At 47.7% G+C, this 23856-nt stretch overlaps 1 protein-coding gene across 2 annotated transcripts; it reads left to right on the top strand.

Annotated features, from left to right (window-relative positions):
- Positions 1-18895: 18895 nt before the first annotated feature.
- SP5 (Sp5 transcription factor) lies at positions 18896-22202 on the top strand. 2 transcript variants are annotated; one of them, XM_019459200.2, is made up of 2 exons: positions 18896-19750; positions 20453-22202. In XM_019459200.2, the coding sequence occupies exons 1-2, from the start codon at positions 19700-19702 to the stop codon at positions 21596-21598; spliced, it is 1197 nt and encodes a 398-aa protein (XP_019314745.2). In that variant the 5' UTR covers positions 18896-19699; the 3' UTR covers positions 21599-22202. The 2 variants fall into 2 exon arrangements, with proteins under 2 accessions (XP_019314745.2, XP_019314754.2); XM_019459209.2 differs by having other exon boundaries at positions 18896-20255.
- The last annotated feature ends 1654 nt before the right edge of the window (positions 22203-23856 follow it).

Here is a 23856-nt window from a genome sequence, read left to right as displayed (position 1 = left end):
ATGAAGGGTAATGGAGCGTCTCTGTACTGTTTTTGCAACTTCCCGTTAATCTGTAACTATTTCAAAATAAAAGTTTTCGTGAAATGCCAATGACTGGGCCTCATAGATTCTGACTTAATTAGGCTGGGGTGGGACCTGGGTATCAATATGGTTGAAAAGCTCCCCCAGATGATTCTCACCTGCAGCCAGGGTTGAGCACCTCTGAGCCAGCGCGCCCGCAATCCTACAGTTGCAGGCATTCTTCAAGGTGAGGTATTGTCTTCTAGAGCTCCTAATAGAATATAAAAGGAAGCTTATGAGATCCCCTAGCTGTCACCTGACAGAGGACATGTCCCTGAGAGACCAGGACACCAGACAGTTCCTCATTAAGAGGAGAGGGAGGGAAGTTCTAAAGTGGAAGGAACGGGCAGCAAGCAGCAGCGTAAATCCCCAATTCGCTCGTCTGGCCGGGCTCCTTGCTGATGTTACCTCTGGAAGTCTGAGCCCAGATGCCCAGACAGATTGCTGGTCCTGCATTAAGAATTCCCTCCCCTCCTGGAGGCCCCAGTTACTAGGTCCGGTTTCAAGGCCTTGTCTATTGAATCTTTTACCATGGCCTCATAGGAAGGGTCGCTGAGTCCCAGGTGGCTAACACTGGTTTACCATGTGATAAACTGTCTCTGGGACAGATCTCGTACCGAAAGGTGCCACGCGTGTTTTCACCACTTCGCAACCCAACGTACGTTAACGTTTTCAAAGGGGTTATTAGATTGGTATTGATTAAGTGCAGGTCAAGAAATCAAGCACTTACGCTTGGCAGCTGGCAGCTCAGGTTTCTGCTGAAAGTCTCCAAAACCTCCAAAAGAGTTTCAAATCAAGAAAGGAAATAGATATTGGGCGTCTGAAGCTCCCCAGTTTCCCTGGGACTGCTAGCAAGATGGGAGCCACGTGTGCCCCCACATTAACACAGTGGCCACCCACGGAGCCTTCTGGGCAGCTGCAGGAATGAGCCCTGGAATGCATTTTCTGGTAGCTGCATCTGGGTAAGTGGCAGACTTCCTGGCTGCCTCTCTTTCTTTTTTATAGCCTCTTGGCCGTCTGTATTCATAGATGTTCTGGCAGCTGGGGACCCACCCTGGGGCAGATTCGGGGTCGAAGTCCTAATGAGCAACTTTGTTCTCTTAAACACTATTGTCATCCAACTCACCTATCACTGTGAATAATTTGCTAATTTTGGCCATAAAAACAAGTTCTTAGACAATCTCCAGTAATGTGTCTTTTTATGTCGATCAGGGGAGTATTTTCCTGCCTCCTCTTTGTTTGATATGGAAATGAGCCTGATAGCTTTATAGCCAGCCAGGAGTTACAGCATGGCAGGGAAAGAAAATTGTGTCCACCATAAAGGTGGCTTCTGCTCTCTTCTGCAAGTCTTTGAAGAATTTGTTCTTAGAAAACAAAGACTCTCAAAATAAATGCACATCAAGTTACAGTTCCCAGAGGTGTGCTCGAATATATTCTGGGTATCCATAAAAACACATATTATGTAACATGTGTTGCCTGAAACCACTATTTATGAATCATCTGGGACAACGCTTCCTCATGAAAGGAATTAACTGGGTTGAAAGGTAAAATCTTCATAAGCTGCCTGAACTTCTGGGCCCACATTCCTATTGTTCTGGTCAAGGCAGATCAGCCTCCAAATACCCAGGCCTACAGCAACTGCAGGCAGATGACTCCAGGCAGAAGTACACAGGTGTCCCTACTCGGGGTTTCTCTGTTCGCGCCACAATTAATAGCACTCTTTCTAGAAATCCCAGCAACCCACCTGTTCTCCCCACTCCCAAGCAAGAAAGTCTGATAAAAATCACTTGCAACTGTTGGAGGTTGGTTGATTGTACTTTAATGGACAGTGTGTCAATGTGTTACCTAACTAGGTATTTGCAATCTAAGACTTAAAGCCTTTATTCTAAAGACCCATAACACAGATAGCCAGGTGTTGGGGGACAGAGGGGGACAATAGAGGACTCCATGATTTTTCACTAAACTTAACTGATTGGAGGAGGTGGGCCTGAGGTCACGTTAATTTAGATGCTTTAGGGAAGCAGTATTTGCATTTATTCACTATCCTCTTTTTTTTTTTTAATTTTTTTTTAATTTTTTTTTTTAACATTTATTTATTTTTGAGACAGAGAGAGACAGAGCATGAACAGGGGAGGGGCAGAGAGAGAGGGAGACACAGAATCAGAAGCAGGCTCCAGGCTCTGAGCCATCAGCCCAGAGCCCGACGCGGGGCTTGAACTCACAGACGGTGAGATCGTGACCTGAGCTGAAGTCGGACGCTTAACTGACTGAGCCACCCAGGTGCCCCTCTTTTTTTTTTTTAATGTTCATTTTGAAAGAAAGAAGGAGAGTGCTCATGCATGCAAAATCAGGGGGAGAGGCAGAGAGAGAGAGAGAGAGAGAGAGAGAGAGAGAGAGAATCCCAAGCAGGCTCCAGGCTCAGCACAGAGTCCTATGTGGGCTGGAACTCTTGAATTGTGAGATCATGACCTGGGCCGAAATCAACAGTCCGATGCTGTTCCAACCAAGCCACCCAGGCGCCCCATCACTACTCTTTTAAAGACTGGCTCTTTCTCCTCTCTAGGCTCCCATCTGGTTCCTCCCCTTCCCTCCCCACAACCTCTGTTCTCCCTCCCTCCACTGCTACCCCTTCCTCCAGTTTCACTGCCCCGTCCCAATATCACCTCTCCCATCCCTTCCTCCTGCCCCAACCCCTTCCCTGCAACCCTGCCCCACATGCTCAGGGACACACTTTGTTTTCCAGCACAATTGATGCTATTTTCCCTTTACCTAATGCTGTTTTAAACCCCTTCACCTTTCTTTTAGAATGTCCTGAAATGCAGCCCCACAACTCCTGTGGTGGAGGGGGGAGGGGGTACTTACTTGTGCCACAATTGCCCAAGTTCTGTCCTAAGTTCTGTCCAGGTCTGCTCTGCTAACCTGCTGGGTGACGTTGCACAAGTCACTCCTCTAGGCCTCACTCAGATTTCACATCCATAAAATAGCAGATTGGATTTCAAGGCCTGTCTCTCTCTCTCTCTTTTTAAATGTTTATTTATTTTTGAGAGAGAGAGAGCATCAGCGGGGAAGGGGCAGAGAGAGAGGGAGACACAGAATCCAAAGCAGGCTCCAGGCCCCAAGCTGTCAGCCCAGAGGCCAATTCAGGGCTTGAACCCATGAACCTCAAGTTGGTGACCTGAGCCAAAGTCAGATGCTTAACTGACTGAGCCACCTAGGTGCCCAAGGCCAGTCTCCTCCTTAGAATTTAATGATCTTATCTACCTTCAGATGCAAGTTTTCTTAAAAAAAAAAAAAAGTTATTGCAAACTGTAGAAAGCAGGAAATTATGACACATGTTACAACACAGATGAAACTTGGGAACATTAAGCTAAGTGAAAGAAGCCAGTCACAAAAAGACCCATATATAAATATTTTTAATGTTTATTTATTTTTGAGACAGAGAGAGACAGAGCATGAATGGGTGAGGGTCAGAGAGAGAGGGAGACACAGAATCTGAAGCAGGCTCCAGGCTCTGAGCTGTCAGCACAGGGCCCGATGCGGGGCTTGAACCTACGGACCGTGAGATCATGACCTGAGCCAAAAGTCGGATGCTTAACCATGAGCCACCCAGGCGCCCCTAAAAAGACCCATATTGTATGATCCCACTTCTATGAAATATCTAGGATGGGCAAATGCATAGAAGCAAAAACTAGAATGGTGGTTGCTCAGGGCTAAAGAAATGGCCAGTTGTTTAAGGAGGTTTTTTTGCAAGATGAAAAAGTTCTGGAGATTGGTTGCACAACAGTGTGAATATACTTAACACTACTGAACTGTACACTTAGGAATGATTAAAATGGTAAATTTTGTGTGTTTTTGCCACAATTGAAACTTTAGAAAAAAAAACTTCTCAAATTCAATGTATCAAAAGAAAAAAAAAAGCATTATTATTGTGTGTTGGAAACCAGAAAGAAAAGCAGAGGCAAAAAAAAAAAAAAAAAAAAAAAAGAAAAAGAAAAAGAACAAAAACAAAAACCAAAAACAACAAAACAAAAAACACACCAACAACAATCCCTTAATTCACAGGTGAAGAAACTGAGACCCAGAGAGTCAAGACCCTTTGCATGGGTGCCAGAGCTATGCCTGTGTGCATGCCAGGGGCTGGACTTTTTAACTATTTTGTAATCAAACTAGGAAAATTAAAGGACTCCATGTTTCCCTGCACTGGTTTTAGAAGAAAATGGTATTAACTTTTCATGAGAGCAGAGCTATATATATATATATATATATATATATATATATATATATATATAATTAGGTCAATAGTGAACATAATGCACAGGTATTTATATAGTTCTTTGTTTTAGATTTAAATTTAAGCCAGCATATTCTTAATTTCTTGAGGTCTAAAGAGTGATTACCATTATGGCAAATAACATGGAAAGTTATTAACACCCTCTCCCAGTGCTAGAATAGGGGAGTCCAGGGCACCACCCACTTGGCAGAGGCTCCCTGGTAAAGACAAGGACAGCACCCTCACCCAGCAGGCAAGAGGGAAGGACACCCACTCTGGACCACACTGAGATGCCCCAGGCTGGGGTTTTGCTTTGCCTCTGCCCCAAAGGCATCTCCCTAAAGTGCTTCATAGTAATGCTGAGACCTGAGGGCACCATTCTAAAATATGAAGAGAAATGAATGCTTTCTGCATCTTAAAAACCCACCCTTACTAAACAAGCATAAGATATTGTTATTATGGGTAAAATAATAATTATTCTAAAGGGATAGCTAAGTCAGGAGAGTGCCCCAAAGACATTCAAAAATCACTGAATCCAAAACCAGACAGCAATGTCCTAATTTTCAGCATCTATTTCAGAAACAGGTTTAAAAAAACAAAAAAAACAAAAAAAAACATTTGTTACTGTCGAATAGAAGTAAAGTTATTGAGTAACTGAAAAAGTGCTTCTGGTAGAGTCCAGGTTTTATATTTAAAATAGAATGTTTAGATTAAGTAAATATTAACCTCAAAAATGTCTCAAGTTTAGTAGGAGCTTCACTCTGTGGTTATGAGTGAAGGGAAATAATAAAAAACACTGTTGACATGAACACATAGTGCCTCATATAAACATCATCAAAGCTTCTCTCTTTTACAGGGCTCGTAGAGGCTATGTGTATGAACACAGGCAATCTACCCCATGCCTAATGACCGTGCTTCATTGTATAAGTAAAAAATTTAAATGGTTAGATTTAAAATTTCTCTCTCAAGACATTAGGATGGCTCAGTGGGTGGAGCATGGGACTTGATCTCCAGATTGTGAGTTTGAGCCCCACGTTGGGTATAAAGATTACTTTAAAAAAAAAATTCTCTCTCTCTCTCCACACACACACACACACACACACACACACGATGAAATAGTCTTACCACACAGCATATAATTTTAGAGTTTCATTTTATGTATTTTATTTGTGTGAACTTAATGATTCGGGGACTGGTAATAACTTTTCCTTAAACTGAGTGGAATTTCATCAGTATGGTAATTGGCTATTCCCATATCCTCTTTGGCCAGAGAAGAGATAGTGAGAAGGAAATTCCTCATTGGATCAATGGTATGAGTTAAGATGTCATGAGGACTGGGCAAAAAATTGGCATAGTTTGAAACAAAATACATACACACACACACACCACACACTATGCACTCCAAGATAATTAGATCCCTAGAACAGTTAGCTGCTGGAAAGAAATAGAAAAGCCTACACTGGTATACCCCCCCCCAAGAGCCCCTCCTGCTGCCAAATCATTTATGATTTGAAAAAGAGCTTTCCAGGGAGATTATATATTGGTGAAGATATATGATTTGTGTTGTTGGTTGAATATTTTACTGGAAAAGATGCAAAGAGATCATTTAACCCTTAGTAGAGAGAGATTCATCGTTGCTTCCTTGCAACTCAGTAAATGTTTGAGCCACCTACTATATGCGGAGCAATGCATTAGAATAGTAGAAAACCAAGGTGCATTGTAATTTTATAGTAGTCGATTATATGATTTTCAAAATATTCAAATCAAAATTGCCGAAGTTGCAATTTAACATTCTGTGGGAAAGGAGAGATTAATTAGCAAAGGAAATGCTAAGAAGGTTTGTCAGAGCAACTCTGTCCAATGGGATGTGGCTACTGAGTACTAAATTGTTGCCAGTAAGATCGAGGAACTGAAATTGCAATTTAATCAGCTAATTTGAGGGGTGCCTGGGTGGCTCAGCTGGCTGAACATCCAACTTCAGCTCAGCTCATGATCTCATGGTTTGAGGGTTCAAGCCCCACATTGAGCTCTGTACTGACAGCTCAGGGCCGGGAGCCTGCTTCAGATTCTGGGTCTCCCTCCGTCTCTGCCCCTCCCCTGCTCTCTCTCTCTCTCTCTCTCTCTCTCTCTCAAAAATAAACATTAAAAAAATTGTTTTTAAATCAGTCAACTGGAAATATGAATAGCCCCATGTGGCTGTCAGCTCCCATATTGGAGCCAGCACAGTCTTAGAGGATGAGAGATTTAAGCTGGGCTTCACGGAAGGATAGGAAGGAATTTGATAGAGATAGAAAAAAAATGTTTCAAGTAAAAGCTTGTGAATGTTCATGGAGGTGGAAAGCTTCGGGCATGGCCAAGTGAAGATTTAATATCTAGTAAGACTGGAATGAAAGGTACATAGTGGGTTAAAGTGGAAGCTAACGTAAGAAGATTCAAAACTATGCTGCATCTTGAATGCAAGCCTGAAAAACATACAATTAATTCCATATTCAGTGGGGAGAGATTTAAGGCTTCTGAGCCCAGCAAAAATATAAGCTGCTCAGTGTTTTAGAAAAGTAATCATCAGATTGCATTACAGTGCAATATGGATTTGAAGGCTCTTTTGATTACCTATTGCTGTATAGCAAACCACCCTACATTTAGTGGAGTAAAACAACAATCATTTCACTGTGTTCATGGATATTCCGGTCAGGAATTTGGACAGATCACAGAGACGATGGCTCATCTCTGCTCCGTGATGTCTGGCACCTCAGCTAGGGTAACTCAAATAGGTAAGGGATCACCTGCAGGCTTCTCTACTCACATGTTGGCTTCTGGGCTAGGATGAATAGAAAGTTGGCTTCAGCTAGGGCTGTTGACCAGAGGACCTATAGGACACCTCTTAGGTGGCTTGGGCTTCTCACAACTGTGTTCTAAGAGGGGTTATTTCAAGGTGGGGAGGGGCGCAACTGGAGAGTGAGCATTCCAAGAGAACCAAGTAGAAGCCACTTGGCTTTTACTGACCTAGCCTCAGAGGTGCATCCTGTTGACTATACGCAAGTCACTAAGGACAGCCAGATTGTAGGGCAAGAGATCTCGTTGGGGTCATCTCTGAAGAATACAGTCTGCCATGAAAATGCAGTCTATGGTCACAAGGGCCATGAAATGGGAGTTAAAGATAATGAAAGCTTCAACCAGGAGAATGGAAGTGGGAAAAGAAAAGAGAAGGAATAATTAGTGAATAGCATGGAAGCAGAATTAGCAGTGATGAAGCAGGGAGTAAGGAAGAGGGGAAGCCAGGTAAGTTTGGACTTGAACCGATTTAAAAATCACAAATCAGAAATCTTGGTAAGATGTGTTGGTTTGAAAAGTGGGAAGAGGGGTTGTTTCCTGGGGGTACATTTATTTTGGAGATCTGATGGGGCATTCTTGAGGAGACATCAAGGAGGTCAGTTAGTAATCCAGGACTGGAGCTCTAGAGAAAGGTCAAAGGTCAAAGTGAATGCTAGAGACAGATTTAGGCGTCATGAAAGAGGTTAGATGTTAAGAGGAGAACATATGGAGGGAATCCAATAAACACTGATTGAATGACACCACCCCACTGTAGCTGGGACCAGATTTAGTGTTTGTAGTGAGAAGAAAGAGCATATCAGTGCTTGGGCCATTCCCTAATGGAGGAGTAAGGGTCTGGGAAAGGAGACCAGCTTAAAGTGAAGCAACTTCATTGTCAGCAAATGTAGCAGTATCCGGATTGGCTCATTCAGTAGCCGTCCCCATCTCTTTCTAGGCTGGAAAGCTGTAAACTGGATTTCCCAGACTCTCTTGCAGCTAGGATTCCAGGGTATATGATTTAGACTGTGCCAATCAGATGCAGCACACCAAAGTTGGAAGACAGAAGCAATACGACTATGAGGCAGGGACTGTGCTCCTGCTGTCCCGACTAGCAACCACAATTGCAGTATATTGGTTGTTTCTGTGACAGCTGTAACAGGTCCTAACATCATAGCCCTATATGCATAGTCGTCACGAGGCAAGGTACATGGTAGGGATAGCACAATTCTGAAGCTCGGAAGCTGCCACTGGTTCTTCCCAGTAGGCGGGCAGCTTTCTGATTCCACAGCCTCTTGATCCCAGCATGGGCCGTGGTTCCCTTACGAACCCAGGTCTGCAGTGTGGCTCTGGGAGTCATTCCTAAAAACTCAGCTGAGACTCTGTTTCTTCAGCTCGCCAGTCAGTCTGGAAGACATTTGAATACTTTGCAGTGAGTCCCTTTCTGCTTAAACACATAGGTAGAATGGATTCTGGTCACTGTAACTGAGCCCTGACCGTTACAGTAAGCAAGAGATCCTGGGTTAGGTGTTGGAATTTCTTGTTGCAGCCACCTAGGAGAACCTGAGAAAAATGACAAGTGAGACATATTCGGGGGAGCAGCCATGAAAAGGTTAGGGCAAACAGACAGGGAGGTCAGTGCTGGCACCCTGAAAGAAGCATCGAAGTCTGGATGCTTCTGCAGGGGATGGTAAAGGGCAAAAAGAACAGCTCCAACTTGATACTAAACTATGATCCTAGAACTCAGATAAAAAGGGCATTGTTTCTCAAGACCAAAAAATCCACAGGTGAGAGAGACTCTTGCCAGAACTAGAGGAAGCACAGGCCTTTTAAATGGAACTGAGGACACGCAGAGACCTGGCATTTGTGTTAGTCTGTCCTCAGCTGGACCCCTAAAGACATCGACTAATATTTACCTGTATCCTTAAAACCAGAGCCTTAAAACTTCCAAGGTAAACAGCTGATTCTGTGTGCCCCCTGGTGGCTTGGGGTGAAGGTAAGGGGCAGGGGAGATTAAAAGAGTATTCTAGAAGTGAAAGAAAGGGTCTTAGATCTGTACTGTAATCCTTGAGGTGAAAATCCACATTTCTCCTTGGGCAAAACAGATTAAAACACCTCATGTGAGATTGACATGCTTACCACAAAGGAAATAGCACTCTGTAATGTGGTCAATAAATTATCCCAGACTTCTTATTTAATAGTATCACTGCAGACCCACACAGCCATTTGTTTTTCCAATAACAGAGATTTGCACTCACTCAGGGAGGCACTCTAATGTGATGGTTAAAAGATTGCCTTCTGGAATAACATTGCCTGGATTCAACTCCAATAACAAGATGTAGGATCTGGGAAAAAGTTTTAACCCCTCTGTGCTACAATGTCCCCATATATAAAATCGGGTCAGTGAGAGATTTGGTGAGATTCCCTAGTGTTGTGATTGGCCACACAATCATGGTCCTCCAGCCACATGGTCATATAAGCACACTATGAGTGACAGTGTCTGTGTGTTCACAGACGGGCCATAAGCCGTGGCTTCTCCCAAAGACTACTCCCAGCAAACTAGAGCAGACCTGTGATGCAAACCCATAAGGTCACCTTCTCCAGCCCAATTAACCAACCCCACCTCCCTCCACCCAGTAAGGCTGGGCTTGGAGGGTTGGAAGTGAAGGGTCCAGAGTTTATTTGCATTTCTTGATATGCACACAGGATCTATACGAGGCTTGCATCCAAAGTAATTTTCCTGCATATTAATGCATGTTTTTAGTTTATTGCGATATCCATTCTATTGCTACACCCACCACTTTCATCTTTTTTTAAAGGAATAAATGCCACCACAAATGGGTAACAGGTCACGGAGAACCTTCCTTACAGTACTCATGTTCCCTATCAGCGTAGAGAAATAATGTGTGCACCACTCGATTCTCTCACTGTGTTGTGTGATCTCAGAGAGCCACTTCACTTCTTTGGGCCTCACTGTCTTCATTAGCTCTTAATATCCTTCCTCAAAGCTGTGAGCCAACTGCATCTCCCCTCTGATGGCTCTTTCCCTGTGCCGGATTCCAAACTGCCCAAGGGCAGGCCTGGTCTCCCTGCTCTCAGGAGTCCTCCACCCTGCCTGTGCTCACCTGAGCGTATGTCCTCTGTACTCCGTAAAGACTCAATTCCTTGTACCTAGAAAGAAAGATGGAAGACAAAGCCACAAAATGGTATCTTGGGCGTCAGCAGGCTCCTGCCATGACCTTCAGTCCTTGGACTTCTTTGTGCCTTTATCTCTTCTGACACCACGTGGCTCCCGTGACAAATCAAAGCGTAGGGTTGTAATAGGAATATTAATGGATAAAATAAATAGGAAACTATATGCTTAATAAAGAAAGTTTGGCACTATCTTTTCCTAAGATGTGCCTTTTTTTTTTTCATTTTTAAAAAATGTTCGTTTACTTTTTGAGAGAGAGACAGAGGGCGAGCAGGAGAGGGACAGAGAGAGAGGAAGACACAGAATCCAAAGCAGGCTCCGGGCTCTGAGCTGTCAGCACAGAGCCTAGGAACCTCAAGATCATGATGGGACCCCAAGTCAGACGCTTAACCGACTGAGCCACCCAGGCCCCCCCTAAGTTGTGCCTTTTGTAAGGGGGCCTTGTCTGTGCCTGAAGATCGCTCAGAGCAGTGTTGTTGGCAGCAATTTTATATGCCCCAAAAGGCATGTTTATTTGGGGACCTCCCTCCCACGGAAAGTACCCCAACTCCTCCCTCTGCCCCTCCTGACAGCCCCACATTAGCACTACCCTTCTTTTTACAAGTCAAGACAGTAAGGAGAAGGGCCCCATTCTTGTTTGAGGAATCCAGATGATAGCAGAGTAAACGAGAAGACAAGACTTAAGTGTGTGAGGCCTGAATTTGGTCAAGTAAAACATGTAAGACAAGGTTTGGCACAAGTAGGTGTAAGCATCCCGATTTGCAACCAGTTTCCAACAATACTTTTAACATGGGACGTCCCCCCTTCCTTTCACTCTTAGCAATGACTTCACCTTGTACTTTCAGATAAATAAATACAAAGCTTCTCCCATGAGTTGTGTTTGGCATCGGCCCAGTGGCAAGTTCTTCCCTACAGTTACACTTGCTTGCTTTTCTCTGTATGGGAAGGAGAGGTTCCTCTCCTCATTAGAGAGAGTCCCCACACCCCTGTCGCAAACCCCTGGGATCTAGGCTCCCCACCTGCAACAGCCCCTCTTTCTAACCTTCCCTTTTACCACATCCTAAAACACAAACACACTTTTGCCCAGACCCTGCTGAATGTTTTAGCTGCTTCTTAAACCCATAATCTGCTTCCTGTCCCTACCTCAGTTCTAAAAGTGGATCCTCGAAGCTTCCTCCTGAAACTAACAGACTCTCTGTTTCTTACTACCCTTTCCTCTATGCCTTCACCCCACTCTTGGCCTTGGACATATGGATGGTCTTCCTCATTTTCCCACCTCTACAGTTTTTTTTAAGTTTATTTATTTATTTTGAGAGAGAGAGAGAGAGTACATGTAGGGGAGGGGCAGAGAGAAAGGGGGAGAGAGAGAGAGAGTGAGAGAGAGAGAGAGAGAGAGAGAGAATCCCAAGCAGGCTCCCTGCTGTCAGCATGAAGCCCAATGTGGGGCTCAAACTCAGGAACCATGAGATCATGACCTGAGTCGAACTCAGCTGCTTACCGATTAAGCCACCAGGTATCCCCCATCTCTACTTTTTTGGTTCCTCTTGCCTCTCTTTTCCTTTGGCTACTTTGATGGCTCTTCTCCTTTTGTCCATCCTCTAATGGTGGTTACCCCTAAATTCTACTGTAGCTTTTCTCTACCTTCTTCATCTCCACTCACTCCAATAAGCTCATTAACTCAGCCATCACTACTCACCAAGACTTCCCAAGTCCTTATCTCTAGCCCCACCACTCCTGCACTGCCCACTCCCCACATTTGCAGCTTTCTGTAAGTATTTCTCTGTGAATATCCAGCCAAAATCTTAGACTCAACAGCCCCAAACTGAATTTGGTGCTTCTACTCAACTCCAACCTGTCTTCCTCCTTATACTCCCACTTTTATGGTAATTCAATCATTTTTGCTACTTCTCAGGCTAAAATCTTGTAGTGTGATATTTCAAAGCATCTTAATTGAGATATAATCATGTATCATACAATTCATCAATTTAAAGTATATAATTCAATGGCTTTTAATCTAGTCACAGAGGTGTGCCACCATCACCACAATCAATTTTAGAATATATTACCCCCACCAAGGCACCTGGATGGCTCATTCAGTTGAGCATCCAACTCTTGATTCCGGCTCAGGTCATGATCTCCCAGTTCCTGAGTTCAAGCCCCAGTTCAGGCTCTGCGCTGACAGTGCAGAACCTCCTTGGAATTCTCTCTCTCCCTCAGCCTCTGCCTCTCTCTCTCTCTCTCTCTTAAAAATAAATTAAAAACTTTAAAAAGAAAGAAAGAAAGAAAGAAAGGAAGGAAGGAAGGAAGAAAAAAGAAAGAAAGAGAAAGAAGAAAGAAAGAAAGAAAGAAAGAAAGAAAGAAAGAAAGAAAAAGGAAGGAAGGAAGGAAGGAAGGAAGGAAGGAAGGAAGGAAGGAAGAAAAAGAAAGAAAGGGGCATCTGAGTGGCTCAGTCAGTTAAGCATCCAACTTCGGCTCAGGTCATGATCTTGCAGTTTGTGGGTTCAAGCCCGCATCAGGTTCTGTGCTAACAGCTCAGAGCCTGGAGCCTGCTTCGGATTCTGTGTGTGAGTGTCTCTCTCTCTCTCTGCCCCTCCCCCGCTCATTCTCTCTCTCTCTCTCTCTCTCTCTCTCTCTCTCTCTCTCTCTCAATCTCAAAATAAACATTAAAAAAAAAAAAAGAAAAAAGCAGTCAAAAGCAGTCATTCCTTATTCTCCACCAGACCCCCCTCCCCAACCCTCCCCTGGCAACCACTAATCTACTTTCTGTCTCTGGATTTGTCTATTCTAGACACTTCATATAAATGTAAACATACTATATGTGGTATTTTGTGACTGGTTTCTTTCACTTAGCATAATGTTTTCAAAGTTCATCCGTGTTGTAACATATATCAGTATTTCATTCATTTTTACAGCTGAATAGTATTCCATTGTAGAAACGTAACACATTTTGTTTGTCCATTCATCAGTTGGTAGACATTTGGATTGTTTCTACCTTGTAGCTATTATGAGTAGTGCTGCTGTGACATTCATGGACAGGTTTTTGTGTGGACATAGGTTTTTAATTATCTTTGATATTTATTTAGGAATAGAATTATAACTCCATGTTAAAATTTTGAGAACTGCCTAATTGCTTTTCAAAGTGGCTGTATCAGTTTACATTCCTACCAGCAGTGTATGAGGGTTCCAGTTTGGCCGCATCGAACACTATCTTCTTCATGACAGCCATCCTAGTCAATGTAAATTGGTATCTCATCTGGTTTTTATTGGTATTTTAGTAATGGCTAATGATGTTGAGCATATTTTTGTGTGCTTATTTGCTTTTTGTATAGGGAAAAATGTCTATTCAAATCCTTCACCTATTTTAAAATTGCATTTGTTGTATTTTTATTGCTGAGTTGCAAGAGTTCTTTATACATTATGGATACAAATCTCTTATTTGATACATAATTTGCAAATACTTTCTCCCATTCTGTGGGTTGTCTCCATTTTCATGATGGTATTTTTGGAAGCGCAAAGGTCTAAATTTTGATGAAGGCCAACTTGTCTATTTTTTCTCTTGCCACAGTGCTTTTGGTGTATCTAAAAAACTGCTGCCTAACCCAATGTCAATGAAGACTTACTCCTATGTTTTCTTCTACAGGTTTTATAGTTTAACTCTTACATTTAGGTCTGTGATCCATTTAGAGTTAATTTTTTAATGTTTTTTATTTATTTTGAGAGAGAGAAAGAGAGAGAGAGGGAACAAGCAGGGGAGGGGCAGAGAGAGAATCCCAAGTAGGCTCCATGCCATCAACGCAGAGCCAGATGCTGGACTAGATCCCATGAGCCATGAGACCATGACCTGAGCCAAAATCAAGAGCCTGTCACTTGACTGACAGAGCCACCCAGGTGCCCTAGAGTTAATTTTTATGTATGCTGTAAGGAAAATGCCCAACATCAATCTTTTACACACGGATATCCAGTTGTCTCCGCACCATTTGTCAAAAGAGAAATCTTTTTTATTTTTCCTTTTGTTTTTACCTCTTACTTCAAATCGTCATCAAGTTTTCCCCTTTTTCTCTTTAAAATGTCTGTCATCCTTTGACTACCAGTTTCCAATCCAGGCCTTCACCACCTCACACCTAGGTAACTGCATCTGCACCTACCCTTCCAAGCTCTCAGCAAGCCAACCCCCCTAGGAAGGAAATTTAAGAACTGGAATTGAGTTCATCTTCTCAGGAGCCTACCCTAAATTCGTATTACATACAGCATCAGGGCCCATCTCCTCTCCCTGATTTCTCTAATTTAGCCCTACCCTGTCTACACCAGCAAATCAAAGATGCAAAACTTCATCTTCCATGGTTATTCAGCTCCTCACTGAAAAGGGAGTTCTCTTTCCTTCCTGGCCTTTCCCCCCTCCACCATCTTCCTTTCTATGCACCCCATGAAAATTCCATGGGTCCTTAAAGGCTCCTCCAAACCCCAGCTCCTTCATAAACCTCCCTTAAGTACTCCAGCCCTCACGAATATTCTCCTCTGAGTCCCTACTGTATTTGTGTGCTCTGTGACACCAAACAATCACTATGCAATTGACATTGGTACACACCATTCCACTCTACCACCCAACACCAGTGAGCATTTATGGAACAGCTACTTAAGTTCACAGCACTGTGCAGGCATGATATATCATGCAAACGCAGTTTCCTCCTGCCATCAATTGGGAGACTCGAATTGGATGAGGTAAAGGACCCCTTCTAGAATTCCACTCCCTCATCCATTATATACTGATCCAATTTTGAAGTTTAAGCTTAAAGTTAATGCAAGGTTTCCAGTTGAGGAAACTTTCCCAAGCCAAGTCACTGTTTCCCAAAGATTCCCAGCATTATAATTTCTTGCTTCTGAACGCACTCTGCTGTATTAAGGATAGAGCCCCTGTTTCAGACACAAGCTTTGGAGCGTCTGTGATTTGGTCTACAGCTTAAACTGTGAGACTGCTCCAAATCCTAGAAATCAAAGTTAACTTAGAGAGTATCAGATTGCAACCCTTTCCCCACCACCATTAAAAAAAAAAAAAAAAAAACAACTTTCAGATTGAAGAGGCAAAGTTTGATCCCTTCCACGTTGAGAGCTGAAAACAATAGCAGCTTTCTGCTGTAGCAAGACTTCAAAAGGCTGCCGAGTGACTGCTCTAAGAATACTTGGTTGTAGATGACTGAAGAAATGCACACAGCATCGTCCTGCGACTCAGTGCTCCATTAGTACAAGGGAAACTCTGACCCCTCCCCTCCCAGCACCTTTAATAAAGCAATGACGGGTACTGTATTAACTAGGTAGACAGGAACACTTGGAAGATTGAGGCTTTAGCGAGGGATGGCGAAAGGGAGGGGGGATCTGGGCAGTTAAGCAACACCTTGCTGTATACAGCCAATGAATTAAGAATTTGTTGAAATGACCTAAATAATGCATCGATTTTTTAAAAATCAACTGGCGATGGGTGACTGATTGGGTTGATTCTAGAGGCGTGGGTCCCCAGTTGTTGCCAAAAAAAAAAAAAAAAAAAAAAGAAAAAAAGAAAGAAAGAAAAAGAAATGCCCGAGGCGAGATACCAGTCTCGAGCGCGAAGTAGTGATCCAGAGATCTCAGCAAACGCTTTTCTCTGGAATGGATCCGGAGCGTGCTGAGTAGATCCGCGTATCGCGCGAGTGCCCCTGCGGGTTCACCTACCCGCCTCTTCTCGCTGGTGGCACCTGGTCGGCGCTCGCAGCCCGCCCGCGAAGAAACTGCGACGCAAACTTCCCGGCCTCGGAGCCCTGCAGCTAGGAGAGCCGCTCCACTGCGCCTGCCGCTGCGGGGAGGCTAGTATTCAACCTCCCCGCCCCCCGCCGCGGTAAAAGTTTGCTCCATATTCGCCTCTCCCCGCCCCTCCACCTCCGCCCTCCGGCTGGAGGACCACAGAGGAGTTCGTGGGTCCTCTGTGCACAAACACACCCACCAACAAAAGAAAGCCCATTAAATCTTCCCTCCTGTGAACTCGCGCCCCAGCGGATACCTCTTTGAACTGACCCCCGCCCCCGCAGCCCCCGCGCTGTCTGGGGCGCGCCCGGCCCTCCCGGGCTCACTCCTTCCCTCCCGGCTGCGCACTTTTGCAGCGCGCTTGGTCTTTGATGTTTCTTTACATTATGGCAGAGCAGCCACACGCTCTTCCCGGGCGAGGGGCTTTGTGTAACGGAACTGACATCTGGCCTTGATACCTGTATCTCTTGGTGATTGCAACAAATTTCTAAAATAAATATTGTACTTTGATCTCCGGGCATTGCATTTTTAATGGACGCTCCGAACATTACTTCATTAAGAGTAAGTTTTTCAGGAGTCCCCGACTGCAGAGGGAGGGAAGCTTAACAGCAGCTTGTAAAAGTCTTTCTCCAAACTTCAGCTCGTGCTTGGGAGGGCTGCAGTCGTGACGGGTTTTCACAAACGGAGGTAAGGCCTACAGCAAGGACCTCAACCAAGGCATGAGAGGGCCTACTGTGCACCCCACTGCCTTAAAGATTTTGCTTATATTACCTCTTTTAAGCCCACAAGCACTCCATAAAATGAGCACTATTATAACCCCCATTTACCAATTGGGAAACTGAGGCACGAAGAGGCTAAGTAACTTGCTTGCTAAGGTCACCAACTAGAAAGCGGGAACTAGAAAATCTGGGTTCAGGTTTTTCGGAGTCTGACCTCTTAACCAGCAAGCACTACTCTCTTTTGCCTCCTGGCCGCTGGTGGTGGTTAAAATGGCTAATGGGGGCATCTTGGAGGAAAAAGTTTTCTCCTGTAACAACTACGCAGATGTGAATAGGCTTTTCTTGCGTTTGTGTTAAAATAGTGAACATATTCGGCAAACAGACTGCTTTCCAGCCTGCTTGGCCCAGACCGGCTTGACTCTAGGAACAGAGGGGTTTGAAGAACTGAAAGGAGCCGGAGAAGAAACGCTCTAAGGGATGAGACTTGCTTGACAGTTCGGACGTGTGCAGGCGCGAGTGTGCGCCACCAAACTCCCTGGCTTCTGATTTGCATCCGAGAAAGGGCATCTTCGGGTCCCAGGCTTCACGGGGACTCACCCCGTGGATGAGGCGTGGAAAGGGGTACGATTGCCAGGCCATGGAGCAAAACACTAAGTCCCCTCCCCTTCCCAGCTCCCAGAGTACCTGGACCTCATCTTCGGGAGCTTTGGCCAAGTGAGCTGTATGGTGGTCACTGCTCATCCTTCCTGGGTTAGCACCTTGGCGGTGGGGGGGGGGGGGGGGGGGGAAGGGCGGGGGGCGTGCATACTCATAGTATTTGGTCCGCAGGTGGCCCACTCTTCTTCCGCATGATGTTTCTATTTCGAAGACAGGCCCTGGGCTTGGGGAAATGTATGTCTGGTGGGCGTAGCATCCCGACCCCTGATGGAAATGCAGAAGGCACCAGGATACAGCCCAGTCTCCGAATCAGAAGTCTGTTGGAGTTGGGCTAACCGCGGGCGCCGCACCACGAGTTGGACCACACGGTCAGTCCTCCCTTCAGTCCTGGCCACGCGCAGGAAGGCCGGACGCAATAAAACTCAAAGAGCCCCCGCACAGTCGGCGACCTCGGAGAGAGGAGCCCGTGTCTGCGGGGAGGCCGGGCGTGGAGCGCGGTCCGCCAAGCCCAGGCGGCCTGCTCGGTTGCACCGCCACGTGAGCGGCGGCAGCCTGCGGGAGGCCTCAGCTGCCCTTCCGGCCCTAAATCCCCGCCAGTGCCGTGAGGACTCCGCGGTTTTCCGCCCGCCTCCTCCTCCTCCCGCGACCCCTTGCTCCCAGGTGCGGAGATCCCTGCGTCCACACCGACTTGGCAGGACGCGCCTGGAGCCCGGGCCGGACAGGGGCAGGTGGCCGACCGTCCTTCCGCGGCCGGGCATGCGGGCGGGCCAGCGAGGGTTCAGGGTGAGCTTTTCCCTAACCCGGGGCGCACGCCCCGCGCCTGAACTTTCTTCTCTTTACAAAGGTGACGGGAACAACAGTTTTTATCGACTTTTCCTTCCGGTTAAAGGGCCTCCCTCGTACTGTTTGTGGTTTGTTGGACAACAAAAGGTTTCCTCGACCGCGCCTTACTTTTTCCAAGTAGTTCCCCGGTAGGTGTGTGCGGCTTGCAAAGAGCGCTCACTCGCCGGACGGGGCTTGGAGGGAGAAATTGCCGGCACTGCGGGAGGCTTCGGTGGGGGCCAGTAGCGGTCAGCTGCTTGCCCGGCCCTTCGCGGTGGTCCAGGGCTGCCTGCCTGAAGAGAGAAGAGCGACGTACAGTTTTTTCCTCTGGTGTATATCATGGGTTGCTCTGGGTGTCCTGCCAAGCTCAGCTGTGGTGGTAAGCGCGCTCCGGGTGTTTTTCCCAGGCTCACTATTTGCAAAAGTTGTGGCCCAAGAAAACTTCCAGGTCGCCAGCAGGAATGTCACAAGAGAGCTACAGTGGCTTGTCAGGCGGGCGGCCCAGGAGCGTGCGCGCTACCCACCGCCGCCCTGGGCGGCCGCCTGGCTCCGCCCCGGGTCAGAACCCTGCCCGCGGCTCCACCGCGACGGGCGGGGGTAGAGGGCACGCGGCCGGCCCGGCGAGGTGCGTCCCACGCTCCGCCCCGGGAATTCCCTGGGGTCTGCGGTGTGCGCAGGCTGCTGGGTGTGCTGTTCCGGTGCGGGGTGTGTAAGTACTGGAGGAGGGGGGAATTACCCTCATCTCAGTCTCAAAGTCCCTCGCCCTGAAGCCAAAGGCAGATTTCTCTGGAGATAACAAAGACACTTTGTCACTTTGGGCGCTGCCTCGGTGCAAATCTTTAATTGCAAGGGAGTTGCGGGACGGGGGAGGAGGATCGAGTGTCTCAAGCAACCCAAGCGCGGGTCTCCAGGCGGCAAGGCCCCCTTTGATCAGGAAAATCCAATTATTTGTGTATATACATTTCCCACATAGTGATTACTTCATTAATTGTCCCGCCTTTATCTCCTCCCTTCCCATCCCCCCTAATAATCAGTTCTTTTATCCCGACCAACAAACACACCATAGGAGCTTTGTGGATTCAAAGGATTTGCTTTCGCTTCTGAAAGAGCCGCTATTCTTTGATGATTGGGTAGCGGCAAACTTCAAAGCCATAAATCTTCCCTCTGACTGGCTGGCGGCCCAGCAAAGTCCTTATCAAATTCTTGGAGGTGATCCTGAAGCGCTCAGACCGCGCGCGGGGCGAGCGAGCGGGGCGCGGCGAGAGGCGCAGGCGGGAGGGCCCCGGAGCACAGAGAGGGCGCCGGGGAGGGACGCTGGGCGGCCGTTCGTCCTCGCCTTCGGGTCTCCATGCCTCGGCAGCGCCCTGCTCCGCAGCCAACGGCCCGAAAGCTGTAGCTATGGCCGCCGTGGCCGTCCTCCGGAACGACTCGCTGCAGGCCTTCCTCCAGGTCAGGTCTGGGCTCGGAGGGAGACAGGGAAAGGTGGGAAGGGTCGCGTCCGGATCGATCGTGGTACTCTGTGCACCCTGAATCTCAAAGGGACCCTGTTCGGTGGATGCAGCTGGAGTCAGACCTAGTGGTGCCCACGTCAACTTCGCACCTAACCTTGGTGTCCAGAGTGTGGCCTTTGGGGGAGGGACGCGCGGATCCGAGGGTTGTTCGGGCTTGCGAGTCTGGCCAAGAACAGAGCCCGAGCTCACCCTGCTGGGGCCCTCCCGCTGAATTTCAGGCTGGGGCGGGCGTAGGAGGAGCTCGAGAGTAGCTTAAAAGGTGGGAGGGAGGGCGGATAGGCCGCTGGTCTGTGGGTGTTTCCACACCCTTTCTGACCGCGGAGGCCTGAGCGGCCCGTCGGATCCTTCTCCCCTCCCACCGTGTGCCTGCTTCCTCTGAGTCTGGATGGCGTCTCTTTGCACCAAGTAGTTTAACAGGAAGCGCTCGAGCGCTCCGCGTTCAGGTAGCGCAGGCTCCAAAAGTTAACGGTACTGGTGGGTGCGTGCGGGGGTGCGGTGGGTGGGGGGAGGGACAGCCGGTACGCGGGAGGGGCGGTGATATAATAGCTGGTGTGGGGGTGGCGGGCCGGCCTGAAGACCGCGCTTGGAGCGCTAACCTTTTGTCTCCTCTCCGCCCTCCCCGCCGCCGCCGCCCATGCAGGACCGCACCCCCAGCGCCTCCCCGGACCTGGGAAAGCACTCGCCCCTGGCGCTGCTAGCCGCCACCTGTAGCCGTATAGGCCAGCCGGGAGCCGCTGCGCCCCCGGACTTCCTGCAGGTGCCCTACGACCCCGCGCTGGGCTCGCCCTCCAGGCTCTTTCACCCGTGGACCGCCGACATGCCCGCGCACTCACCGGGCGCGCTGCCGCCCCCGCACCCCAGCCTGGGCCTGACGCCGCAGAAGACGCACCTGCAGCCGTCCTTTGGGGCGGCCCACGAGCTGCCGCTCACACCCCCCGCCGACCCCTCGTACCCCTACGAGTTCTCACCGGTCAAGATGCTGCCCTCGAGCATGGCGGCGCTGCCCGCCAGCTGCGCGCCTGCCTATGTGCCCTACCCTACACAGGCGGCGCTGCCGCCCGGCTACTCCAACCTGCTGCCCCCGCCGCCCCCACCACCGCCACCCACGTGCCGCCAGCTGTCTCCCAACCCAGCCCCCGACGACCTCCCGTGGTGGAGTATCCCGCAGGCGGGCACCGGTCCGGGGACCTCCGGGGTTCCGGGGGGCGGCCTCTCCGGCGCCTGCGCCGGGGGCCCGCACGCACCTCGCTTCCCCGCCTCAGCGGCCGCCGCCGCCGCCGCCGCAGCCGCCGCCCTGCAGCGGGGCCTGGTGTTGGGCCCGTCGGACTTTGCGCAGTACCAGAGCCAGATCGCTGCGCTGCTGCAGACCAAGGCCCCCCTGGCGGCCACGGCCAGGAGGTGCCGCCGCTGCCGCTGCCCCAACTGCCAGGCGGCTGGCGGCGCCCCCGAGGCAGAGCCGGGCAAGAAGAAGCAGCACGTATGCCACGTGCCGGGCTGCGGCAAGGTGTACGGCAAGACGTCGCACCTCAAGGCGCACCTGCGCTGGCACACGGGCGAGCGGCCCTTCGTGTGCAACTGGCTCTTTTGCGGCAAGAGCTTCACGCGCTCGGATGAGCTGCAGCGGCACCTGCGGACTCACACCGGCGAGAAGCGCTTCGCCTGTCCAGAGTGCGGGAAGCGCTTCATGCGCAGCGACCACCTCGCCAAGCACGTCAAGACGCACCAGAATAAGAAGCTCAAAGTTGCCGAAGCCGGGGTCAAGCGGGAAGACCCGCGGGACCTGTGAGCCTACCGCGGGGCGACCCGAGGCCTCTCCCGCCTGGGACTCCCTTCCCAGCCCCTCTTTGGGGAGGTTCTGGAGCTCTGTGGGCAGCTGGCGGAGGGAAGACCCAACAGGCTCTTGCGTCTTCCTTCTGCCCTCCTCCCAAAGCAACGCCGGGCTCCCAGCTTCCCTGGCCCAGCCTTCGGACAGGGACCCTGTGCCCCGGAGGAACAGGGGAAGTAGGGTGAGGAGCACTGCGTCACGCCAGGGCGGTTTCAAGCTCTTAACCATTCCCACCGTCTAGGAGATCTACAGTTTTGGGGGACCACACTGGGCTGACCTTGTATATAGGAAACACTGTTGAGTTAAAGCAGAAGGACCTTGGGAGATTTGAAATTGTGCTTTTTTTTTTTTTTTTTTTTTTTTGCTAGGACCCGTCCGGGCTTTGTACAGGTTATTTAATAGCTTTGTTAAAGAATAATTATAATAATTATAACGTTAATAAAAATGTTACTTTTGTCCTCAGCTCCATGCAGAGCTACAGCATGAAATGTCTCTGTAAAGCAATCCGCAGTTGCAGCGTGAAAATAAATACGTTAACTCTGGGGTCACCTCGGGACCCGGCTGAGCCAGTCTCATTTGATCTTTTCTTCTTCGGGGAGGCTTTACAAAATGGTCAGATTTCACCGAGAAGACGGTTCCTGTAGACTGCATGTGGGGAGGTTTCTTTGCTTTAGAAGGGTCTGGGAAGGTGTGTTGGGTGCATGGATGGAGGAAGAAGGGCAGGGTCAGTTTTGCGGTAAAGAGGGATAGGGCAAGATTTTCCAGTCACACCTTGAGTTTCTCATACAGCCTTAGGACTTGACCAGAGACTGTCGGGCTTCTCTTAAAAGTTTGATACCTGCTGTACATACAATGGACCTTATGTTATCTGGCGAATTCGTGGCTTTCCATTTGGTGGTACTCTAGGGACAGAGGTCACACGGAGCTGTGCTCCCTCCTGGCAGTGGGTTATGCAGGTGTTTGGAGAGATGCTGGAGACTCAAGGATTTGTTCACAGATGAGATTCCGGAGAGTTACAGAGAAACTGGGGGCCCTTCTTCAGGTTGGTCTTTCCCCCAGGAAAGAAGCTGTCACCTCAATCCTCTTGTTTTGCTTCTTTTCTTCTTCATTGTGCTGTGAAAATCTGAAGAGTCTTGTTTCACAATAGACACTTAGAGATCTTCTGGCTGGGCCTGGAAGTTTTTACTTCCACTTTGTATCTTGGGATTTTGGTTTTTTTTATTCATTGAAGTTGACCAGGATTTGCTCAGGGAGGAACCAGGAATACTCGTAGGTAGGTTTCTCGCCTGTCTCTAAAAAAGTTTACAAGTGTTTTTTCAAGTGTCTTGACTCAGCTGACTCCTGGATGTTTGCGTATATTTGAGTTTTTAAACCTGAAACTGACATCTTAATCTTAATAATTATCTTAATAATAAGATAATCTGATTTAGAATTATCAAAGAACAGAAAATGTTCTAAATTTTGTTAATATGTTAAGCTGGCCTCATTAATGCCAGATTTCAGTGGAACTGAATAGTCTTCATGGTAGCAGAAGTGTGTATAAATTGATAGGATTTCACAGTTTACAAACTTCTATTTGAAGTCAAACTGAAGGGTAAATTCTTAAAAGCTAGGAAGGTTGTGCTTGAGACTTACAGTATAAAGTAAAACACAGACATCAACATAATAGAGATGAAATTACTTTCATATTCCTAAGAAATGACATTTTACTCTAATTTGAGACAAGGTAGTAAAAGAATATTCAAATCATCGTGGAGATAGGCCTTAGAACCAGTTGTTCTCATTAGAGATTTTGAAACTGTTTAATGATAGATTGGAACGGGAGTCTTCAGGCTTCTCTACCTGGGAAGGATAGTTTGCTTAGCTAAATTTTCAAGACTGACAGGTTTGCTAGCAATAGTAATAAGAAAGTTGCTACGAAGTTACAGTAATACACATCTAAGTGTGTGGTCTTAATCTAAACCCAGATTCTTGAGAATCATTTCTATGAAGAGTTACAGAAACTCACATCAGAGCCAGAAAAGATTTTTTTTTTGCAGATAGTAGGGAAAGAGAAATCCTGGTAGAGTGGAAAGACCAAGGGCTTTGGACTCAAAAGTTAAAGTGATTCGCTCATTCAAAAGAGAATGCCCTTGGTGAAAAAAGAAAAATGGCAAGTTTGAAATGAGCCTGCTGGCTATTACTGACGGCTATGATCCTTTAGTATCTAAACAGATGCA

This window comes from Panthera pardus, unplaced genomic scaffold (assembly GCF_024362965.1).
Source record: "Panthera pardus isolate Hobbes unplaced genomic scaffold, ASM2436296v1 HiC_scaffold_10, whole genome shotgun sequence".
Taxonomy (NCBI): Eukaryota; Metazoa; Chordata; class Mammalia; order Carnivora; family Felidae; genus Panthera; species Panthera pardus.
Note: the sequence above shows the minus strand (reverse complement) of the source record. Positions and strands in the feature narration are given on the sequence as shown.